The sequence below is a fragment of the Calypte anna genome, chromosome 6 (genome assembly GCF_003957555.1).
Source record: "Calypte anna isolate BGI_N300 chromosome 6, bCalAnn1_v1.p, whole genome shotgun sequence".
Classification (NCBI taxonomy): domain Eukaryota; kingdom Metazoa; phylum Chordata; class Aves; order Apodiformes; family Trochilidae; genus Calypte; species Calypte anna.
This window is the reverse complement of record NC_044252.1, coordinates 21,459,540-21,481,765: the sequence shown is the minus strand read 5'-3', so window position 1 is coordinate 21,481,765 and position 22,226 is coordinate 21,459,540. Positions and strand designations below refer to the sequence as shown.

The 22,226-nt window shown below is 45.3% G+C and overlaps 2 protein-coding genes across 6 annotated transcripts in view; one reads left to right on the top strand and one right to left on the bottom strand.

Annotated features, from left to right (window-relative positions):
- The window catches only part of ARMH3 (armadillo like helical domain containing 3), a 125,152-nt gene extending 107,877 nt beyond the window's left edge, over positions 1 to 17,275 (bottom strand). Inside the window, exons 1-8 of one of the 5 annotated variants that reach the window (XM_030453731.1) lie at positions 17,255 to 17,275; positions 9,781 to 9,891; positions 9,191 to 9,247; positions 8,915 to 9,061; positions 6,860 to 6,967; positions 5,622 to 5,714; positions 4,677 to 4,751; positions 3,918 to 4,004 (exon numbers count right to left, since the gene is read on the bottom strand). In XM_030453731.1, coding sequence (XP_030309591.1) covers positions 3,918 to 4,004; positions 4,677 to 4,751; positions 5,622 to 5,714; positions 6,860 to 6,967; positions 8,915 to 9,061; positions 9,191 to 9,247; positions 9,781 to 9,882 — 669 coding nt within the window. In that variant the 5' untranslated portion in view covers positions 9,883 to 9,891; positions 17,255 to 17,275. The other 4 variants (XM_030453728.1, XM_030453730.1, XM_030453732.1 and 1 more) reach the window with 4 other exon arrangements.
- Positions 17,276 to 17,354: 79 nt separating this feature from the next.
- On the top strand, positions 17,355 to 21,798 carry HPS6 (HPS6 biogenesis of lysosomal organelles complex 2 subunit 3). Its single transcript, XM_030453726.1, has 2 exons — positions 17,355 to 17,423; positions 17,745 to 21,798. The coding sequence occupies exon 2, from the start codon at positions 17,760 to 17,762 to the stop codon at positions 20,217 to 20,219; it is 2,460 nt and encodes an 819-aa protein (XP_030309586.1). The 5' UTR covers positions 17,355 to 17,423; positions 17,745 to 17,759; the 3' UTR covers positions 20,220 to 21,798.
- Positions 21,799 to 22,226: the final 428 nt, after the last annotated feature.

Sequence of the window (22,226 nt, the reverse complement as noted above, 5' to 3'; positions counted from 1 at the left end):
CTAAAACTTAGTCCATCCCATCAAAGGGAAGGTGTGGGTTCAGCACCATTTCCAGCCTATGAATAACTCTTAACACTCCCGTTGTCCTTGACTTTTCAAGATGTATGCTCCATGTTTCCTACCTTACCTGGCAGCAAGATGTCACCAGTGATAGGATCACAAGCCTGGCCTAGCTTGCCATAGATCTCCACCCTCTATCTTTTCACTTGTCATTTCCATATCTACACAAGTCCATTTAATAACTTTTGCCTAGAGTACCCTATTCCCTTGACAAGTTCCATGCCTCCTCAAGGCTTCCCTAGAGCAGCAGGCAGATGACTAACCAGTGTCATTCACACAACATATAACTCTATATGGAACAAAGCAGTTTCTAGTGCTTTTCAGTGTGCAAGTCTGTACCAACACGAGTCTATTTCTTGTGCTGCCCACAGGGTGTGCAGTTTGCTCCTGCTCCTCCTAGAGAGCAAACAGTTCCATTTATTGTTTATGAGCATTAATCTGCACCTCTGCAATGAACCTGCAAGTGATACAAACAACACTAAGCCTAACCAATACCCCTCGTCTGCTTCCCTGTCCTAATTCTGCAGTTTCAGAGTTCAGTAGCCCTCCCACTGGGAATCACTGCAAAAGTTTAAGGTCTAAATTACACCTGCTGCTCCAGAGCTTGAAAAGTGGTTGATAACTATTTTGGAAATTTCTAAGTATGTCAGTGAAGTGGTTGTACAAACTTAGAAGTAGCTTCTGCCTCCAGAAAGAACTCAAAAATAAGATTCTCAGCTCTTCAGAGAACACAGGTCTTTTCCTATCAATGCCATCAGATAACAAACAACACAGCACTATGGTCTCCTTGTCACTGATGAGGTACAGACACAAAATCTTAGAGCCTGGGAATGCTCAAGATGTCCTCCATGAACTGCTCGCCATTAGATGCCAACAGTCTCAGATGTGCAGTTGGAAGCTGTGGCGAGATCAGAATCAAAAAATTTTTAAAGCAATCTCCATGCAAAATATGCCATAAAAAGTGAGCATTATATGATGAGGCACACAGGTCTGGCACTGAGATCTCCTCCATGCCCCCATATGTACCTCTGCATCCAACACAAACCTATGGGAAGCTTTTTTTTTTTGTTTCCCTAGTTAGGTGCTTAACCTGTCTTCACACCTGTAACAAACCAAGGCCAGAGTCCACTCTACTGCCCCTCACAAGACTTTTCTCTGAACAGTCATCAGGGTTGATTCAGCAGCTTTGTTGCCAGTCCTGATGGGGCCATCTCCTCTGCAATTAAACAATCTTAAAGGGAATGGGAGCTTGAATAATTACTCCTTTTGATAAAGGAATTCATTAAAAATAACTGAAATTGTGCAAAACCCTTTTTTAAAAAAAACAAAAAACAACATGAATATTCTGGTTCTTCAGTGAAGTGTCTCTTCAGTACCTGTAGCTGATGATATCAAGGACAGACAGTTGCATGTAACTGGACATGAGGGGCTGTTGGATACGCTACATGCTGCCAGACAAGCACACAACAGGGAAAAAAAATGCATTTTGACTGATTTCTTTGAGCTATGCCTAGCAAAACACAAAATGTGCAATTCATGTTGAACATGAAGCAAAAAAATATCCTCCTAGAGGTTATCAAAGAATCTAACTACTTAAGTCATTACCTGACTGTGTTTTAACTTGCTATTCTAGAAGTCATCCCCAAAACACTGTGAAACTGATCAAATTAAAACTCTTCCTCACAGCAATTTCTCTGTTTGGCAGTCTTTTTTTGTACACTTAGCTTCACCATTTCCCTGACACAGTCAACTGTGCAGTTACTCTTATGTTTCTCTCACATAGTATTAAGGTAAAAATATTTTTTCCAAAATCAGGACTGGGATTGAAGAAGACCCAAAATATAGCTTACTATTTGAAGTATATATACACAATATATACTCCAAATAAATACTTGAAACTACTTTTGAAAATTAAAAGCTTTCAGATCAGGCATCAACCCTTTAAAGGGCCAGTGTAAAGACATGTAAATAAGTTTTCTGCCTAAAATATAGATCAATGAGTAATACACAATCTCAGCTACATGGTAATAAAAACATGGACATATATGCACCAGGGAATTTGAGAGGAGACTACAAAATTCACATACCCAAATACAAAAACATCCTGATGCAAAATGCACTTGTATTCACTTTAGAGACACAAAAATCATAGTCAAGTAACAAATTTTCAGCCTAATTAGATTTTCTTAAGCAGCTGGAAACACAGTTTAGCAACCAATGAAGTTCAGAACAAAAGAGAACCTATCAGCTGCAGCACAGTTAACTAAAAAGAGAATTCCAAAGGATCTGAGGCATGAAAGTATGCTACAATACACTGACAACCAGGCAACCACCAAACTGACTCCAAGGGGCAAAGAACAGCAAATGAAAGCAGCTACTCAAGAACAAAGATTATGACTGCATTAGTACAGGCTTTGCTTCTAGCACTGCTTACAAAGGGCTGTGTCAGGCAGCCATCATAGAAAACCATTCTTCAGGTTGCTTTCAACCTTGCCTTGAACTACTCAAGCTGAAATTCTCCTTGCTATGTCTGCCTCAGTTTGCATTGTACTAAAGAATCAACACAATTTCTTTTAGATGCCCAGTTTGAAAACATTTAAGACAGTGTTTTCCAAAGCACTTGACACAACACAATAATCTGCAGAGGGTAGGGGACAAGTCTTATGTAGTCACAGCACTCTACCTTACTAAGGACATAAACCACAGTACACAGGGATCCATAGGTTAGGGGTGGGACTACACAGCTCCTCACCTGTTTGACCTGACTGTTGTAACGAGACTCTGGTCCTTCCAGTCTGCCCTCATCTGTAACCCTACCCATACAATTCCCAACAGTTCTCCCTCATGGCCATATACTGAAACCAAATTCCATGCTCCCATTCCATGCTACAACAACACAGATTTATGAATATGATCTGTAACTCACAATTCTGACAACCAAGGGAATAAAAAATTATTAAGGATTACTTTGAACCCAAATGAAGCTCCTGTCTTTGCCTATTCTCTAGGTCTGTTCATAATTCAAAACAATATCTGTTATAAAACCAGGCAGGTTTCAAGGCCTGTGCTCTCTCAGTTATTCTACTGAGTGGGTATTCCAGCACTTTCCCATTTTTTGTCAATCTAAGTATTATTAAAATATTCCCAATTAAGAAAAACAATGATAGATCATTAAAGCATCATGCCTCACGCAAAGAAAAGCCAATATTAGGTGGGTTTTCTGACATTTGAAATGTTTCTTCTTCAAGGTGATGAGCAACAGAAAAAAAAATGGGAATACACCACAAAGTAGCACAGCCACTTTAGAAAAAGGAAGATGTATGAAGTTTTTCAGAGATATAGACAGATTTCTCTTGGCAATACGAGCTGTGATGTTTCAGTTCACTCTTTGGTCATAGATTCACCATCTCTTCTGGGTGTCTGTGTCTCCTTCAGTCTGGTAGTCAGATTCTGAACCACAAATTCAGTCTGAAGCTCAAGAGGACTGACAGCTCTCTTACTTTGGGGATTACATATAAGCTAAGTTACACATACAGAGGCAAACATTCAAGTTTGGCAACTCTTCAGAAGGACCTTCCTCATAATGCTTTCAAGAAGGAAATGCAAACCCCCTAGGTAGTTTCTTTCATACTTGCACACAATGAGCTGTATGAGTATGATACACATTTGATTATACATATGTCAGAGGCAGATACAATTTCCTTCAAAATTCCTGAAGCTCTATGCCGACATCCTGATAAATATTGTAGTGTTTATTGCTAAAAACTGTACTGTAGGTTGCCTTAATAATCCAGAGGACAGTGTAAGCCATTGAAGTAGAAAGAAGTGATATTTCTGTTATCTGGAAAAATACCTACCTCATATTTTCTGTAGTTGACCAGTAAGGCAAGAAGGACAACAGCATCATAGCCATGTTCCCTGCGACTAAGGGGGCTTGACAGGATCTGGAATAAATAATCACATTGTTCTGTTTGGGCCTGCTTCAGGAAGCCTACAGTGACTCTCAGTGCACAGCCATGAAACGTATGCATAAGAGGAAATTATGTCCTAACTGAAAGAGTATATTAAGGTTGAGGGGAGTATCAGTGCTTCCAAGAAATTCTGCAGACAGATAAGTTTATTTATCACTTACAGAATGCATGCAGGCTTTCTGGGAATAAAGGACAAATCTATTTCTCAACAGCACTGGACAGTATCTCAGTACATCACCGACACTATCTGTGCAAGTTTTCCGAGTTTCCCCAAACCCAGTCCCACTTATAAAAAGTATAATTTGTTGAAGAGCAAAAATAACCCTCAATATATCCAGTCTGCCCTTTGAAAAAAATTCCTCTGATACAGGAATTCTCTGTGAAATTAGTCTAGAAATCAGGTCAGCTTCTATCTATGCAAAAATGTCTCAAATGAAAATAATACAAATACTTTGTAGTGACTAAGAACAGCAGACTAGAATAAGGAGCAGACAGCATTAAAAAAAATAATCTATGACTGAGCTATGAATGGAAGCAACACGCAGTGCCAGTCAGCTATGCTGCACTTAAAAAGCTGTAAAGCAAATACATTACTGAAAGCTCACAATAGAGAAGAGGCCCTGCAATAGAATGAAGAAATCTTACCTGTAAAATAGCTTCAAATATGCTGTTAATCATCACATATTCCAGGATTGTATTCTGGCTAATGTTATCTGTCACCTGAATACAAACACAAGTTTTAAAATCTCACCCAAAGCCTTTCATGATGGTGTAGTTCTCTCTAGCACACACTGGGAACAGAAGAGTTCTACTATCAGGTGATACACATTTATCCAGAATCTCATTTCGTCAGCAAGTCAAGGTGTGACTAGCAGTAGAGCTAGACAGAAAGTAAAAGGAATCAGTTCTGCCTTCCTACCTTTCTCTCTGGCAAGAAATATGACCAGTATACTAAAACCACCCCCCTTCCTTTACAGACTAATATTTTACACAGCTGACTGACAAAAGCCACCAGCAGCTGAAGCAGGCTGCTACACAGGAAGCACAGAATGAAAAAACAGGGTGCATACACCCCACTAAGCACCTTCCCACCAAGAATAGGGCAGTGAAGATCTCTCTCACACTTATTTACCTCTTATTGCAGCCAAAATAGTCCAGTTCACAGATGACCATCTCCAAGAGATGATGAATGGCTATTTGCTCCAGTGTCCTCATTCACATCCTCACCACTCTCGTCTACTCCACACTTCCTGCCTTTCCTCAACCCCTCTCCTCTGCTCCCTTTCCATTTATCTGAGACTTCTTAAATATATTTTTCCCTAAAAAAAAAAAATCACTGTGAATCAAATCGACACTTCCTCCTGTGTATCTCCACTTTTGCCTTCTATCTTAGAAGGTCAGAGCAGCCTGCTAATCTGTATTGGCATTGTGGTTAGCCAAATGATGCATATTCTGGGCTGACTCTTGTTCTCATTCAGAATTTCTTTCCCCCTGTGCTTCACACTGCAGCATTCTGCTTTGATACAGTTCCATCTCTCAAGACATGTCTCATATAAGCCTTAAGTTATGATATAGCTGGTATTTATTTACCGTCACTAAGCAGAGAAGTAGCTTCAGACACAAGCTTTTGAGGCTTTCAGAACCTTCTGCACAGAGAAGTGAGTCCAAGCTCTCCATCAGATTCTAAAGAAGAATAATCACATTATCTCAAAGTGATATTTAAAATTATTTGAAATGTTCGCTATAAAAAGCTTTTCAGGAAATTCAAATACAAAGAGTGTCAATATAAAGTCTTCTTATTCCAGAATCAATAACTGAGCCATGAATATAATTACACAAGGCATATTCTCACTGGTTCTCAACATCGTTTTGTGTTAACTACATTTTAATGACTAAAGGCATGTAGTCATTAAACTAACATCATGATCATTTTCCAAGAGTTAACTCTAGAAGCACAAGAGATTTTTGTATACATTTAACAACAGATTTTATTCACAAAGTAGACCTGAGTTCTACAATTATGAGCTCCCTTCATATCTGCAAGACAGTAACAGCAGTGCTTTCTCTTCCCAATATTCCACTTTACTTACAAGCACTATGAGATATTTTTTGTAAGCAGCACACCTCCAATTTTATTATGATTAGTTATGATGAGTTGCTATTGTTAAATATTAGTTATTTATATATACTACATAGCCTCTGACACGTTAATAAACAGTTGTTTTCCAGATACTAAATTACAGATAATACAGTTATTCTTAAAGGAAATTGCCTCTGATAGGCAAGTTACTCAACATTTTTCCCCAAAGCATTACTATTTGTAGAGAGATGAAAAATTACTACTTTTTGTAAAGAGACAGATATAACAGGAATTCAGCTTTATCACTGATTACTTTGTCATACCCTAAAACTCAACATCTTTACAGTGAAGAGCATGAAAGATGTTGAAAACAGTACCAACGCTGATGGAAATGTGAGAACACAGGATACGCCTATCACCCAAAATCTAAGCACAAGGTATGAGGTCCAATGCTTGGTACTAATGGCCTGTGACAGCCTATTCTGTCCCTACGATTTCTTAACCATCGTGGCAGCACAGCATGGAACCTAAAATGAAAAAGAAAAGTGCCCTGTTCTATTGCTAACAAACACAGGGACCCCAAGTGTCTTTGTGTCACTAGCAGGTAAAAAACTTTGAGACTTGCTTTTAATGAGTGGGTGCAATATTTCCCCCAAAAGCTGCACCTTAGTAGAAACACCTATCTACACAGGTGCCCCTGCAACATGGCTACTGTGCAAACTGTTTCTCTACATTGTCAAGGTCTTACCTTCATACATAGCTCTGCCTTATCAAAACCCACAAGCATGTTGATGATATCAAAACCAGAAGTGGATTTGTTCTTCTGATGGACACCCCGGATCAACGCACACAAAGTCTGCAAAGGGAAAAATCAGAGAGTAAGATGTAAGGCAACATCTCCAACCCAACAGCAAACCCTGCCCTAAGACCCTCTCATAGTGTTGGCAAAGCACAATGCTAAATCGTAAATTAAACACTAAACATAAATTAAAACCACCAGCTTGGAAGCCACACATTTTGTCTGACCTCTCGTCCACCTCTCATTTTTTTTTGTGGAGACTCAAAAAGAGAAATTAGAGAATAATAGATCTGTCCATATTTTTTCTGTTTGTCCAACCCTTTCTTTCATAGCACTCTGAGGAGATGTTTCCTCTTTCCAGACACAGTTTGGAAGCTGTCTGTACCAAGTTTGCGCCAAGACAGGACCACAATCTTTGGAAAATAGAAGGAAAATTGATCATGAAACTGCAAGGCAGAAGCAGTGCCCAGGATATGGACAGACATGCCTTATTTCTTTCAGATTACCTTCTTATTTCAAGTATGCCAGAACACACAATTTCCATACAACACAGTTTATCACAGACTGCCTGTCTATCCAGCAGATGCTTTTGCTATGAAGAGCACAAATTTCTGCTATACTACTTTTGACCAATACAATGTCTCTTTCTCAAAGACAAAAAAATAATCTGCAAGACTATTACACAGCCTAAGTTTTCCTAACCACTCACAGGCTTTAAGAACCTGCTCACTAAAGGAAATCTCTTTCATGTTTCTTGTTGCAGGCACTGGATATTGACTAGTACCAAGTTCTTGGATATCACTGGCAACACTTAGGAATCAGAAGACTATGCTTTCAGCAGACACTTTGGAAAATTTATGTACAGCAAATGTCTCGCTTGCCCCAAGAAAGGGAAATGTCAGTGGTTACTTCTATCATCAGGCAACTCTGAGGTCTGTGATGAGGGGTATGAGCAGGACTGCAGTTTTAGCCTCTGGCTTACATTCACCTGTGAGAAGCTAATAGTTTGAGAAGATGTAAAACTCTAGACAAGCAGACTGCCTTTTTTTTTTTTTTTGTCACTGTCAGAAACAGGATACCAGGTTAAACAAACCTTTGGACACCATGGTCATGCTCAGAAAATGATTGCTTAAGTTTCGGTTTCAGGATCACTCTCCACATGAATACAATCTGATTAAGAGCTCAGGATGTGTTACCTGCTTCCTACTCACACTCACACAGCAGGATTTTATACTTGACTCCTGTCCTAACTAAACCAATGCAAGATTGTATGTTAGAGGTGTAAATATTCAGTTTTAAATGAACTTTTCCCAGCCTACTGCCTGTCCCACATCCCCAACAGGAGACTTCTCCAAACTTGAATTTCTTATCTTGTATTCCTACAGGAGAGACAAATGCATTCACTGAACTGTAAAAATCAGTCTGTGAACTAATAACATCAAACATCGAGAGAGGAGGGGAGTGTCCCCTGCACAAGACATGGTCATAGCTTTGTCAAGGGGCAACCTGCAAAAAAATGGCTCTTAATTTCAGGTGACAATTCTTCACAGCTTCTAATTAGGAAGGGTTCAGCAGGGACAGCCTCCTATATATATTTCACACTAAGTTCTCAAGAGCTTTGTTTTATTTTCAACTCATATGGAAATTCAAAAGGGAGGCTGAAATGAGGAAGAACAGGAGAAAGTAGAAAACAAAGCTACAGAGAGTGTTCAAGTCCCCAGACTGAGAGCCTGCAGTGTGAACAAGCCTCCTCTTTCCCCCCATTGACATCCACTTTATGATGCATCACCAGGTCCTCAGGATTTCTGATGTAAGTTACTGTTCTTCAAAAACTGAAGACTCTATGAATGTTTTCAACCTCCACAGATAATAAGTAGCAGCTGCTCTGCAGACATCACTTCTCCACAGGAGCAAAGATGTGAGCATAAGATGTTTGAAACCAACAGCCAATATACTGCCTCAACAGAAGCAAAAGAGAGCACTCCCTGTCTCCCAGCACAGTACCTGTAAAGCATTGACCACTCTGATTGGGTGGTCCTCACCCAGTGCCTGGATGCAGTGCTGAAACAAGCAGTTGATGTTATCTTTTATCTTCATCAACTCTTCTCCATCCAGAGCCTCCAGCTTCCCTTCTAGATATTCCAAGTTGACCTGTCAGGTTAAGAGGCAGAGTTCAGGCACATTGCACAACCAACAACACTTTAGAAATGAAAGTTCTTGTGCTGCCACTTCACAGAAAGAACAGCAAGAGCAAATCAGAGAATGTTCCATTCCTGTTACCTTCATGAGAAACAGCTCCTCCCAAAACCTCGGGTTGCATTTACTAGGGTCCTCCGTCTGAAAGGAAAAGGAGGAGTCATGAGAACAAATAAGAAGAAATCCTTCAGTCAGAATTTAAAGAAAATAATTATGTTAGTAGCTCAGACTCATCATAATGCTACTGGATGACTAAGTGGTCCCACAGAACAGAAGGACAAACAGAAGCAGCTCTCACTTGGGATGCCTCTGCTTATTTTTTATTTTTTGAGAAATACTTGAAAAGTCATTACTTTCTGTAGATCACAAATGATCCTGGTAGACAACAGGACAAAGTCACATTAAGGAAGAGAGCAGAATACAGAGCTCAGCATGACAGTAGAAGTCCTTACCTCGGAAAATTAATCCACATGCAGAACCCTGAATGCAAACTAAACCAAGAAAGAGGTATTTAAAGGAGATACTTCCTGGAGGTATTTGACATGGCTTAGTGGTGGACTTGGCAGTATGTTATGTTAGTGGCTGGACTTGATGATTTTCAACCAAAAAGATTCTACGAAACAAAAGGAAATTTAACACAACACTTTAGGAAGAAGAGATGCTCAAGTCCTTACCGTGAAAATCTCATCATACATCAACACAACTTTCTCCTTCAATGGCTTCTTGGAGGCTGAAGATTTCCGTAGCAGTCCACCTTTCTTCTCTGTTTGGGCCATGTTGTATACCTTGGAAGTAAGAACAGACAAACAGGCTAAGGAAATCTGAAATTTTCTTCAAGGCATTCTGGCCAGCCTCAACCATGGAAGACTTTTTCACTGCACTGAAATATTAATAGTCTCTCACAAGCTAAAAATAGGCACTTTAGTAACTATACCAGATAAGAAATCAGATCAAAAGTATCATCTAGTCCTATACCCCATTTCAAAGAAAGATGCAGAAGTCCAGGCACAAGAAGATACAGAATAAGGTCCTTATAGATAAATTTTCCTAATTCTCCTCTGCCAGAAACAGATCCAGATCAATACAGCTTACATCTAGTAAGATATGTATTATTTTTCATCTCATTGCATGAACTGTGATACTTGTTATTAAATGAATAATGGGCCTTTTTGATGCTAGTCAAGCCACAATGATATCTTGTAACAAAAAGCTCCTGAAAATGAAAACATCTTATCAGCTTAATTCGAAGCCTACCAAAGCACTTCAAATTCCACTTTTGCACTCTATGAGGCAGCATCCAACTTTAGGAAACATTCAGCTGCAAAGCATCCCTAAAGCACTCCTACCAGCCTTGCTCAGACCTTCTTCTGTACCATGTCCCTCCTCAGCTGTGCCAGCTGCTCTGCAAATCAAGCCAGAGAAGAACCCCATCGTCAAAAGTTATCACACGTGGTCCAGTGTGGGAAGGAGGACAGAGGAACACGGGAGAATAAAATTTCCTGATCCATTTGAAAGCAAAAGGTTTTCAACAATACAGGTTTTACTGTGATTAATTGGTTTCTAGCATTTACTGGTTATCCTATTTTTGAAAATAAAAATAATAAAAAAGGAAGTATCATTATTACAAAATGAGCCATTAAAAAAGTATCAGCCATAGCCCTAGTCCTGAACTTCTGTTCTGTTCATTCCAGGGGCTGAGTTACAATGCATGACTTGCCATGTACTCTAAACCTCATGTCTGGTGCTACAAATCACTTCACCACTCTGACCTTGCAAATATGTATTTACCCGCAATCACAGAATTTTCAGGCAAGCATCACACCTTTAGCACTGTTCTAACTTCCTCTGTCACTGCAGCACTGTCACAGCTACTTAGCAGAAAGGGCATGCCATCCCTTCTCATATCCCCAAGCTCCCAACCTTTCTCCCATACCTCCAAAGGTAATTACACACACAGCAGCAGCATACCTCAGGCAGAGGCTTGACTTAAATCATGCTCCAGAAAAACATAGGCAGGTTCTTGTGGCAGCTGCACTCAGCCATGCTAAATTATGCATAGAGAGGTAAGTTCACTGCAGGCAGCATTAGGACCCCAGAGCTTTCCAAGCTGGAAGCCATGGAGACAGCTTTGGACTTAGCCTCCATCCCAAACTGCTTAAACCCCTTCCACAACTACAGCATGTTTAAATCTTTCTTTCCCTGAAAGAGCAAGTTCCAGAAACTACTGAATGCCAGTTCCAGAATCTCTTCTACATTCCTTCCACTGCAGACAGCTTCTGATTGCTTAAACTACAACTATGTTCTCAGCTAGGACTCTCAGACTCCCAGAGTGTTATTCAGACATCCAGCCCTTGAGCTGTAAAGCTCAGTTCTAAGTGGCAGGAAAATATCTTTGAGCCTGGAGAAACAATGCTGCTGCAGAAGATCCTACCCTGGGTGAGAAGGAAAGGAGCTTTGCCTGGATGGGAAAGCAGAGAGGAGGACAGAGAGCAGTAGAGCTCACTAGAAAAGCTGGAGAGGTGTTTGGTCATCTACTAAACAGGAAATACACACACCTGGCTGGTCAAGGGCTGAGGGTGTGTGTGTGTGTGTGTGTGTGTGTACATGCGTTGGGGTAAGAACGGAAACAGCCCCAAGACATACTGACCGAAGAAAGCTTAGCAACTGCTGCACCATAGCCTTCTGTAGATACTGACATTATTCTGTATATCCAATTAAGATGGCAAAAGGTATCAGTCCAACAAACGAAAAAGAAAACATTATTCAGTCATCTTCATAGCTTCTCTTTTACAGACTTTGCATTATTTTTAAACTGTCATGGGAAATAAGACATTATTCTAATTAAAAACATAATTAGAAACAGAGTAAAATCTATTAAAAACCAAGTCAAGAATGATGTCACTTCTAGCCCAGCAATACAAATCTTACCCAAGATCGCACAAAACAATTTCCCAACTAGAATTGTAAGTTTCTGAAAAGTAGCTGCCAGCCCCAGCACACAAACACATCCATCAGTGTGCTTCTAATTGAATTACAGCTAATGAATCCCAATGTCAAAAATAATAAACTAACTCTTGGTGCTTCTAGGTCAGTGTTCCTGAATCAAATGCGTACGTGAATGGGGAAGGATCAATACACTCTGCTTAGCCCCAGGACTCTGAGAGCTGCATTTTAACACTTTTTTTCCTACACTTCCAGAAAGAGAAAAATCCCACAAGATGCAAAAGCTTGATGCTGGGTGAGCATCAGAGGGGTTGCATGATCATGTGAAAACTCTAGCCTTGGTCAAAATGGGACTTGGGATATTCTCTCAACCAAAGCTGCAGAGAGCACACACATAGAAGACAGCTAGAGGCAAGGACTAAATAATGTTCAAACAATTTGCTATTCTACAAATGAGCATATGGAAGAACAAGAGGACGAAAGCAAAAGTCATTTTTCATGCCAGTGCTTTATTAGGTTGTGCTTGTTTCATGACCTATGATGATCAGGACATTCAAATGGATTTTTTCTATTCACTTTATGCAATTACATTTCTAAATGTCATAAAGACAGAAATGAGAAACTGCATTTTGGTGATGTGGACCTTCTAGGCAGCTGAAGAAAACAACAGCTAAATGCACAAAATATTTATAGATAAGTTGTAGAGGTGTCAAATTATCAGGATGCTGTGATAGATTATGAAAATAACTTTGACAGTTATTCTTTAATTGCATCCCAATTAAAAAGCATCAGTGCATTTTCACATTATAGGTTCAAATGGATAATTTATTCTGGCAATAGGTCAGTCACATTAACACATGCTGCTAAGTGAATCCTGCTGCAGTCACTGACAGCACAGGAGAGCTACCCGTCAGGGCAGAGAAAAGCATAAACATGTGGCTTTTGTAACAGCAAGAACTTTGCTGTACAGCAGAAGATGCAAGATGCTTCATCTGGAACTAAAAGAAGCCTCAACAGAGCACGAGTTTTGGCAGCTCAAAGGCGGGAACATAAAAGCCATGGCAGACAAAAGTTCAGGCAGAGTCTTGCTTTATCTGTCATCAACTCTGGGATCAGCTGATCCCATCAGGAAGAAAGGGATGAGCACATCCAATCACCCAGCTCCTTTCTATGTCATTCCAGAATTCATAGCGGAGACATCAACCAAACATGTGACATTCGGATGAACACATCTCTGTGAGCCTTTCATTAGAACAACCACAGGAAAAACAAACCTGACATTTTGTGTCCAAGGTTAACTTGGGACTTGTGGATGTTGAAAACTCTGGTTGCTTCACATTGTCACTCTGCTCTTGTACATACTTATTATTATTCCATAAACCATCTTTAACAGCAAATGTTCTGCTGTAGAGAATATAATACTAAAGAACATTTACTCTATGATGGCACTAGGATCCAAAATTTGTAGCTTCTATAGTCTTGCATGCACTCCTACAAGCACTGTATTCTACATTTAATTGCCTAGGCTAACAAACCTGAAAAATTACAGATATATATACACAACCTCCACTTAAAACCAGACATGATTAAGTGTACTTTTTTCAGTGTGGACCCCTCAAAAATTACATTTTAAGTCTACTAGGCTAAATAAAACCAGATGATATTGAGTGATGACTTACTTGGCACAACATTATTCCTTGTCTGGAAAAGGCAGTGCAAAATATGTGATTTCTGTTTGTTAATGCCAAGGCCCTGGACATGAATCAATACTTATAAAGACTCTGAATAACTGAGATATTTTTGCTTTTAGAATCCAATATCCCTTGACCTGCTACTGCTACCAGGATTGGACTCACTTGTTTAAATATTTCAAGGCTGGTAACTGTCCCTACCACTAATTACATCCACTTGGGACCCACTGTGATGATGCACTGCCTTTTGAGGTATTTTGCAGATGTATCAACTATGTCTAAAAGAAAGTTGTTAACAAATTATCTCAGTCATCCCAGAGAGAAAGATAAACCCCTCCCTAAAAGTTAACCTATTGTTTCTCAAGCTATGTGTTAAAAGGCAGGTAGTCACTAAACTCCTCAGTGATGTTCCAGGAAAGCTTCCACTTTATCCACACACAATGAAGAGTCAATACTGGACCTGAGCAACAGGCAATTAAAACACAGGTTCCAGCACTCATCCATCACTGGAAGCAACAAACAAACTGCACCTATCTCAAGAGTCTATAAACCCCAGTGCATAGGCAGTCCCTTTACCCAGGTCAAGCTCCAGTGTTAAAACCCCCAGGACCACCCAGAAGCACCACTAGTGAAAACAAGAGAGGTGGAACACACTGGGCCTGATTTTGTCAAGGCTTTAGTAACCATCATGACCAAATTCCTGTTATATATTCCCTATTGCAGTTTATTCTCCACCAGCTCTTGCACTGGCAATTATGGTTTGTGTTAGTACATCTACAGCGCTTTTATCTTTCAACCATCCTCATAGAATGAGAAATATATTTTAAGGATGTGCTGATGACAAAAACCTACCCAGATCCTACTTCTTTTTCTGCAGTACCAAGCAGAATAATCTCCAGCTCAGCCCCAGTACCCATATTTTTACTAGCAAGTCCTTCCATCCTGCTCAGAGAAGTATCTATGTATGTGCTTCTACACAGTACAATCTAAAGTTACACCTCTACTGACCGACATATTTTTTCCCCTTGAAAAACAGGAAAAGAAGCTTCCTAAGGCAAATACAGCCACAGACTTCTCTCGCTATACCTGCTTCAGCAATGATATAGAATAACATCCGACCTATGTTTTAACACTTCATGTATAATTGCCTTTCATTTCTATCTGTCCAGTTAAAATAACACCCAATCCATCAACTTCACACCATCAGCCAGTTACACTTCTTCCTGTCAAGTCCATCTAGACAAGTGTCACATGCTTCCACCTCCATCTGTTCACACCATTTTTCCAACTTAACGTTTTAATTTCATCATGCTTCCTTTCCACGTTCCTGACTACAATGCTCTGCTCTCTCATGTCAGAAAATCTCTTTGGGTCTTCACTTTTCAAGCCCTTCAGAATCCATCCCACCTAGTTTACTACACAATATTCCACACTGCCTCAATACTGCCACCTAAAAGTTTATGTCACTTTGGATCCACCTTCTTGGATGTTTTTCTTCTGAAAAAAAACATGCTCCCTGTAACCTTCCCCTGCTCTCTTCCTATGGCTTCAGCTGTCGGTATGAATCCAAGATCCAAGCTGAATACAGTGCAGCTGCATGACCTTGATTCCAACTTCTGAGGAAGCTGCTATGTTCTAAGAAGCTGCACAGTAGAGCCACACCAAGATTAAAAAAAAAAACCTAGAACTGCAAAGGGGTAATATTTTTGAGGTACAGACCTTTAGAAGGAAGAGCAGAAGGGAGGAAAAACACAAATATTAAAAAACAAAACAAAAAAGGTGTAAGGCCTAAAACAAAAAAAGCAATTAAAAAAACCCAAAACCAAAAAAACCCACAACACAACAGGGAACCAGAATATAGTAGCTCAGCAACTTTGAGTGCCAGGCTGACCCTTCCCCTCTTGAGGGATGGCTGCCTGGTGTTAGCAGGGGCAGTGAGCAAATGAATGCTTAGTCTAGCAGCTCATTAAAGCCTCACTGTTTCTTTTGTGCACACTAGCCAGTGTTTCACATTTTCACATGGTATATACCCTGCTTGCAGAGTCTATTTGCACACAGCAAAGCATCACAGACTTAGGATTACACTGTTATTGGAAAACCAAACTGATATCCCTTTCCCAGCCAGCCCTAAAATTCCTCTTAAAATTTTTAGTCACACTTCCTAGTAGAGAACAAACAGCTGGTGAACTGCAATCACCACTAATTGCAAGGACCCAAATTATGTTTGCTTTGCATATTGCACCCACCTGCTCAGCCCGAATTGGCTCTCATCACATTTTCAGATTAGAGTCTCTGCTTCAGAGCAGAATTTGTTACAGCGACATAGGCAACAGGGCTCTGACTGGGGCTGCAAACATGCTTATGTGGCAAGCTGCCTCTGCCTTCTGCATACTAAAGAGTTCCCATTCCTTCACTACTCCCCTTTGCTTTGCAGATACAAGTGCTTGTAGGACTGCGAGCTAAACCAGATCAGTGATAAAAGAATATGCCCTGCTTATCACTCTTCAAGAGGCATCTTGAACCCAAACCACTTCAGCAGCCAGCTGACACTGTGGCCCATCAGCCGCATCAGCAGAGCCGAAGGGCCGGGCTGGGCCGGCTTCTCACACGGCAGGCACCCCTGGGTGCGCTGGGTTAGGCAAGCAGTGGAAAAGCGTTATCATGGGTAACAGCAGCAACGCAGGAGGCAGAAAGGGACCGACAACTCCTCAAGCAACAGACTCGTCTCAAACTACTCCCGCATGCCCCAAGTCCCCAAGAGGCGGCCAGGGTAGGGCGAGCAACGAGGTGCCCTGGCAAAGCAGGCTTCGCCGCCCCTCCCCGGAGCCCCCCGGTAAGGTGCCGACAGCACCGGCTGCCCAAAGGGCGGGAGGAGGCTGCCCGGCGCCCGGAACCGAGCCTGCGGAGCACCCAAGCCTGGGAGCGGCTGGCGGGCCCCGCCGCCGCCGGGACGCGGTGCTCAGCGAGGCCCCTCGCGGCAAAGACTCGCCGCTCCGCGAAGGCACCCACACCCACGGGGCGGTGGTGGAGCCCCAGAGGCCGGTGCCGCCCCCCCGCTACAGGCCCGGACCGGGGCGGACGCTCAGGAGGGGGGGCGGGGGCGGGGCCTGGCCCCGCGGGTGGGGGCCGCGTCCCCCCCGTCTCTCCGCACTCACCTGCGGGACAGCCGTTCCCCTCCCCGCTGCGCAGGCGCCGCCTGCCGCGCATGCGCTGGGTAGGGGCCGGCTCCGCGCGGTCCTAGCGCCGCCGGCACCGGGGGTCGGGGGGAAAGTAGTGGAGGGCGCTGTCAGCGCCGGGTGTCGTCGTTCGTTCCCCGGGACTGCTCTCGGCGGCGCCCGCAGGCAAGGGCAGCGGAAGGGAGATTTCTCCCCGGGCCAGACGGGGCTCGCCGCTCCCTGGGGAAACTGAAACACACACACACATATACACCCCAGCTCCCGGTAGAAAATGGCCCCTCCGCCTACGCGGCCTCACGGGCCATCCCCGGGCCGCTGCCCCGCCGCCCTCCCCGTACCGGCGACGGAAGTAGGAGAGGGACGGCCCGGTCCGTCGCGGCGCGGCTCCGCCCGGAAGCCCGCCGCCTCGTGATTGCGCAGTGCTGCGTCCTGCCGAGCCCATCCGAGCGCCACCCGCCCGGCCCCGGCGGAGGGCCCCCCGGCCCCGGCAGGCAGCCGCCGCGGCAGGTAGGCCCCGCGGGCCCCGGCAGGAGTAGGGGGTCCCGCCGGTGCCCGGGGAGGCGGGGCAGCGGGGAGTTCCCACGGGCGGAGGTGGGTGTCCGGGGAGCAGGTACCTCGGGGAGGTTGGTGCCCGTGGAACCGACTCTCAAGAGCAGGAAGGTGCCTGAGGGTTTCCTCGGATTAGGATGGTCTTCAGAGACGCTAAGGAACAGGGTGCCTGAGGGGTCGCTGGGGAACTGGGCATCCGGCGGGGAGGGGAGGCACGGCTCGGTGGCGGCAGGAGCTCCGTGCCCCCTGCTCGCCCTGGTGCATGCTCTCGGTCACCAGGGCAGGCGCCCCGAGATGAAGCCAGCCGGGATGCTGCGGCAGGTCTCCGACTTTAGCGACTTCAGCCGAGGCCACTGGCTGCAGGAGCTGCTGTGCCAGGGAGAAGAGTCCATCCATGTCCAGTTCAGCCCCGATGGGCATCACCTTTTGGTCCAGCAGAAGAGCCGGACACCCCTTTTGCCCCGGCTTGTGGCCTTCCAGCGTCATGGCATCGGTGGAGCCAACTTGGAGAGGAACTGGCAGCCACCACAGCCAGCCCTTGTGGGACTGTTCTTCCTGCAGAGCCCTGTGACACCGGGCTCCTGGGTGCTGGCCATTGTGTGGGAACACGGTCGGACCGAGGTCTGGCACTTTGTGGTGGCTGTGGGCTGGCAGCTGCTGCAGACTCTGGAGCTCTGCCAGGGTTCCCGGGCACGAATCATCTCTGTGTGCAGCCAGGGAGCCAGCCTGGTGTGGTGTGAGGAAAGGCCTCCCTTGGATGCCCACTCGGACATGAGCAAGTGTGCCTTCAGATTCTGTGTCTGCACCCGGGCTCTGGAAGCAGGGGAGCAAGGCATGCGTCTGGGCACCATAAGGATAGTCCTGCATAACAGCCCTGAGTACCAGGTCCTGGCCTCCCCTCAGCACGTCTTCCTGGTGCCTACAGCTGCCAGCTCTGTCACCACCTCCAAGTTCCTCCTCATCTGGCACCCTGAGGAGGCAAATCTCACCATCACAGCCCCTTCTTCAGGCTTTGTACACAGCAAAGTGTTGCGCTCCAGCAGCGACTCAGACTTCAAGAAGCTCCTCCTTGGCTCTGTGGGTCTTCTTTCAAGTTTAGCGCCTCTGGACATTCATACCTTTTCTGTGTCCAACAGTGGAGGTCTGCTGCTGGTGAGCACAAAAGGTGCTGTGAACATGGTGGAGCCAGATGGGACAAAGAGGCATATTTTTGACCTTGAGGGAGGAGCCCTGTCCCAAGGAAGTCCTGTGCAGGTGAAGACTTTTGGCAGCATTCTTGCCTGTGTGCTGGCTGGGATTTTGTACGTTGTTGACCAGAACAGTGGAAGGCTCATAGAAAAGAAAATCCTAAACATGAAAACTGTGCATTTCCTGGAGTCCCCAGGAGAGGAGAACAGCATCCAGCTTCTGAGTCAAACTGGCATCTACAGCTTTAGCTTCTCTAAACCCGAGGACAGCAGCAGACCTGAGCCTTGCCTGGTGGAGATGGTATTTGAGGAAGCCTGCAGATACTACCAGAGGAGGAGCCTCAGCAGCTCCAAGCTGACTGTAGAGAAGTTGAAGAAAGGTGGTGTGTTTCAGGCTCCTGTGGCCCTTGCTGCCATCTTGCAGCACAGCCTGTGCCAGAGGCAGAAACCAGCCCGAAGTCTCCAAGACACTTATGCCAAGCTATTGAGCACAATGAGCCTGGAGCTACAGAGCTACAGGAGCCTGGAGCTCCTCAAGACCTGTGTGGTGTGCGCCCCAGAGAGTGAGGTGGAAAGCTACTGCGAGGAACTGGTGGAGCAGGAGGTCAGCCGCATTTTGCACTCTGACATAGACAAGGACAATTTGGCCTACTTGAACTCAGTCTTTGCTTCCTTCCCCAAGGCTGCCTGGAAGGCCACAAGGAGCTGCCTGCAGCTGCAGCAGAATAGGGATGGCCTCTTGGTAGCCAGGGCTACCCCAGAGGTGTGGAAGAAGGTTCTGGGGGGGCCACAGCAAGAGGAGGTGGGTCAGAATGGTGTGGTCCCTCTCTTTGAGCTCATCTGCACCTCATTCCTGAGGTTCAAACCCAAGTGGCTGCCCAGTTTTGTGGAGCTGACCCAGCAGTATGTTAGCATCTCTTGGGCTTTCAGCAGCAAGGAGGGCCCAGAGGGCCGGGTGCCACTGTACAAGAGAGCGCTGGGTGTGCTGGCCAGGCAGAACAAGCACAGTGAGGCAGATGATGAGATGGAACTTGAACTGCTGCTCTGCAGTAAGAGGCCTAAGGCTGTACTGCAAGCTCTGCACCTTCTTATCCGCCTGAAGCGGTGGCAGAGGGTGGTGGAGGTGGCAGAGAAGTTCTCCAGGCTCAGCCCCTTGCTTAACAAGGAGATATTCACCACACTGCTGGCAGAGTTTGCCCAGCACCGGGAGCTGGACCCTTATCTGGACATGTTGTGGCCATTGTGCCCTGCTGAGCTCACCACCTCGGACATCCTCACCATGGTCCTGCAGCACCTCCCTCGCTCCCAGGGGGACCCAGTGCCCTTTTCCAGCGAGGGGAACCAGCTGACTATAGGCTTGCTCAAGCCACTGCTGCAAAGGGTTGTGCAGCGTCCCTGTGTCCAGGATGAGATGTACTCAGATGCTTTGCAGAGCCCCACCTTCCCCCCTCCCACCCCACCCCGAGACCACAAGATCCCCTCAAAAGCATCAGCCAGTGATGCCCCTCAGACACCTATGACAAGGACTTCCTCCCCCTCAGCACTGGTACATGGTGACACTGTGTGAAGGTGGGGAGCACAACAGGATCCCGAGCCTTGGGTGCATGAAGAGGGGAATGCCACGCCATGCCAGGAAATCCAGCCCTACCTGGCAGCATGAAAGCCTGCTCTTTGCTGAAGCCTTCCTGTGGCAGCATCTCAAAGTCTGTTGGGTGGCAGGGGTTGAGGGATCTCATCTGAAGCCAGGTCAGGCTTTCTGGCTTTTCTAGCAAGTGCAATTGCATGTGCCCCAGCGGAGGAGCAAATGCCAGGTGCATTTGCAGATGAAGGCGCTGGCTGCACTACAGGACTACAGAACTGCTCCCTACCCACAGCGCTTTGGTTTTGGTTTGCTTTATAAGTTCACTTCTACTTCCCTGTTTCAACAGGTTGGGTGGTACATTCATGCTCTGCCTGGTCATGTTTCTTGCATGGGGTCACTGAGTCCTGCTGCCCTGGGTTCACTCAGATGCTAAATGTCAGCGTGGCACAGCTCGAAGGCACTGGGGGTCCCAGCACACGTGCTGGCAGCTGCAGCATTCTGTGTGCTGTCTTGCTGCAATTCCTCTGGGATCAATCCTGTAGCTGTGACTGATTGCAGCTACTTAGCTGAAGAGAGCAGCCTAATTCCCTTATCTCTCTATCCCGGACGGTACCCAAGTTCTCTTCTGAGCTGAGAAGCTGGCAGCAGCCTGTGTGAACTTGAGGCTGGTCCTGCCTCTTCCTTTGTTTTGTGGAAGCTTAGATTATGCTGCAGGACACCCGGGCCCTCTGTTCCCATCTCCTCTACCTTTGCCCTTTGCACACAAAGGGGCTTTTGTCAGGGTTGTCTGGCTCATATTGTGCCTTTGTTTCCAAAGTCAGTGTAATTTGAGAGCAGTTGTGGAGGAAGATCCAGGTTCCAGCTTCTTTCCAGTGCTCACTGCCTGGTCCCCTTCTCTGGGAGAGAGACCCTGGCTATGGCTTTGCTCCTGCATTGTTCATGGTGTGTAGGAGCTGTCTCTTGTCTTGCTGGGCTGGCATAGTCTGGCTGAGATGGGATGGGCTTGGGGAAATTAACCTGCATTAGTCCTCTTGAGCATGGGGTTAAGCATGGAAGACAGACTCCTTTGAAAAATAAAGGTTCCTAAAGCAGTACTGGGGCAGTGATGGATGTTGTGAGGGTGCACGCTCTCAGGGGGTTGGCAGTTTCATTTTGCTTCTGGTGAAAAATACCCAAGCTCAATTCACATTGGTACTGCCAGCATGCCTCACCACTGGACTCAGAGATCCAGCCATGCCCATTCCCACCACCGCTCTCAGCCCCCTGAAGCTATGGAGGCAGGACTCTGCACCAGCAGACAGGTGACCATCCCAGAAGGGGCTATCCCAGGCAGTGCACAGTGTGGCAAAGGCAAGCCTACACATTGCTGGGAACAAGGAGACCCATCTGGGGGCTTCTTGTTGGGAGCATTGTGGCTGGGCCCAAGATGAGGTTTGGGAAAGGAGAGTATTTTATCAAGTGCTGCAACTCATCTTTCTTCCTGGCTAGAAAACCAGCAACAGGGACCATCAGGATGGCTCTGGCAGGGCCTTGCTGCCCTGGACACACAGTAGCAGAGCTGCTGTTGGAGCAGCTCTTGTTTGTCAAACCACTTTAAAATTGTGGCAGGGCCTCTCTCAGACAAGAGCTCATCTGCAGAAAGTCCCTGTGATAGAAAAAAGTCCGGCAAATGGGAAGAGGAACTGCTGCAATGGTTCTCTAGACATGTGCTGGCTATTGATGAGACCTTCCGTATCTTATGGTGGCCCTAGTGCTGCAGCCATAGGGTACTGTGAGTTTCCCTCCCACTTAAGGGAAGTGGACTCTGGCAGCTGCCACTCATGTGCTTGGAGCCTGGCCCAAAAGCAGAGCTGGCAGCAGCCACCATGGGCATTTTGTGCTAAGCCATCCTTGTCTCTTCCCCAAGTAGCTGCTGGTCCTGCCTGATACTGCTCTTGCCCACTGCCCAGTGATGCTGAGGATGAGGATAGACCCTTGCTCCTCTCAGAGCCA

What these genes read in the sequence shown, in the direction of transcription:
- HPS6 (XM_030453726.1), top strand. Translation starts at nt 17,760, where the DNA reads ATGAAGCCAGCCGGGATGCTGCGGCAGGTCTCCGACTTTAGCGACTTC.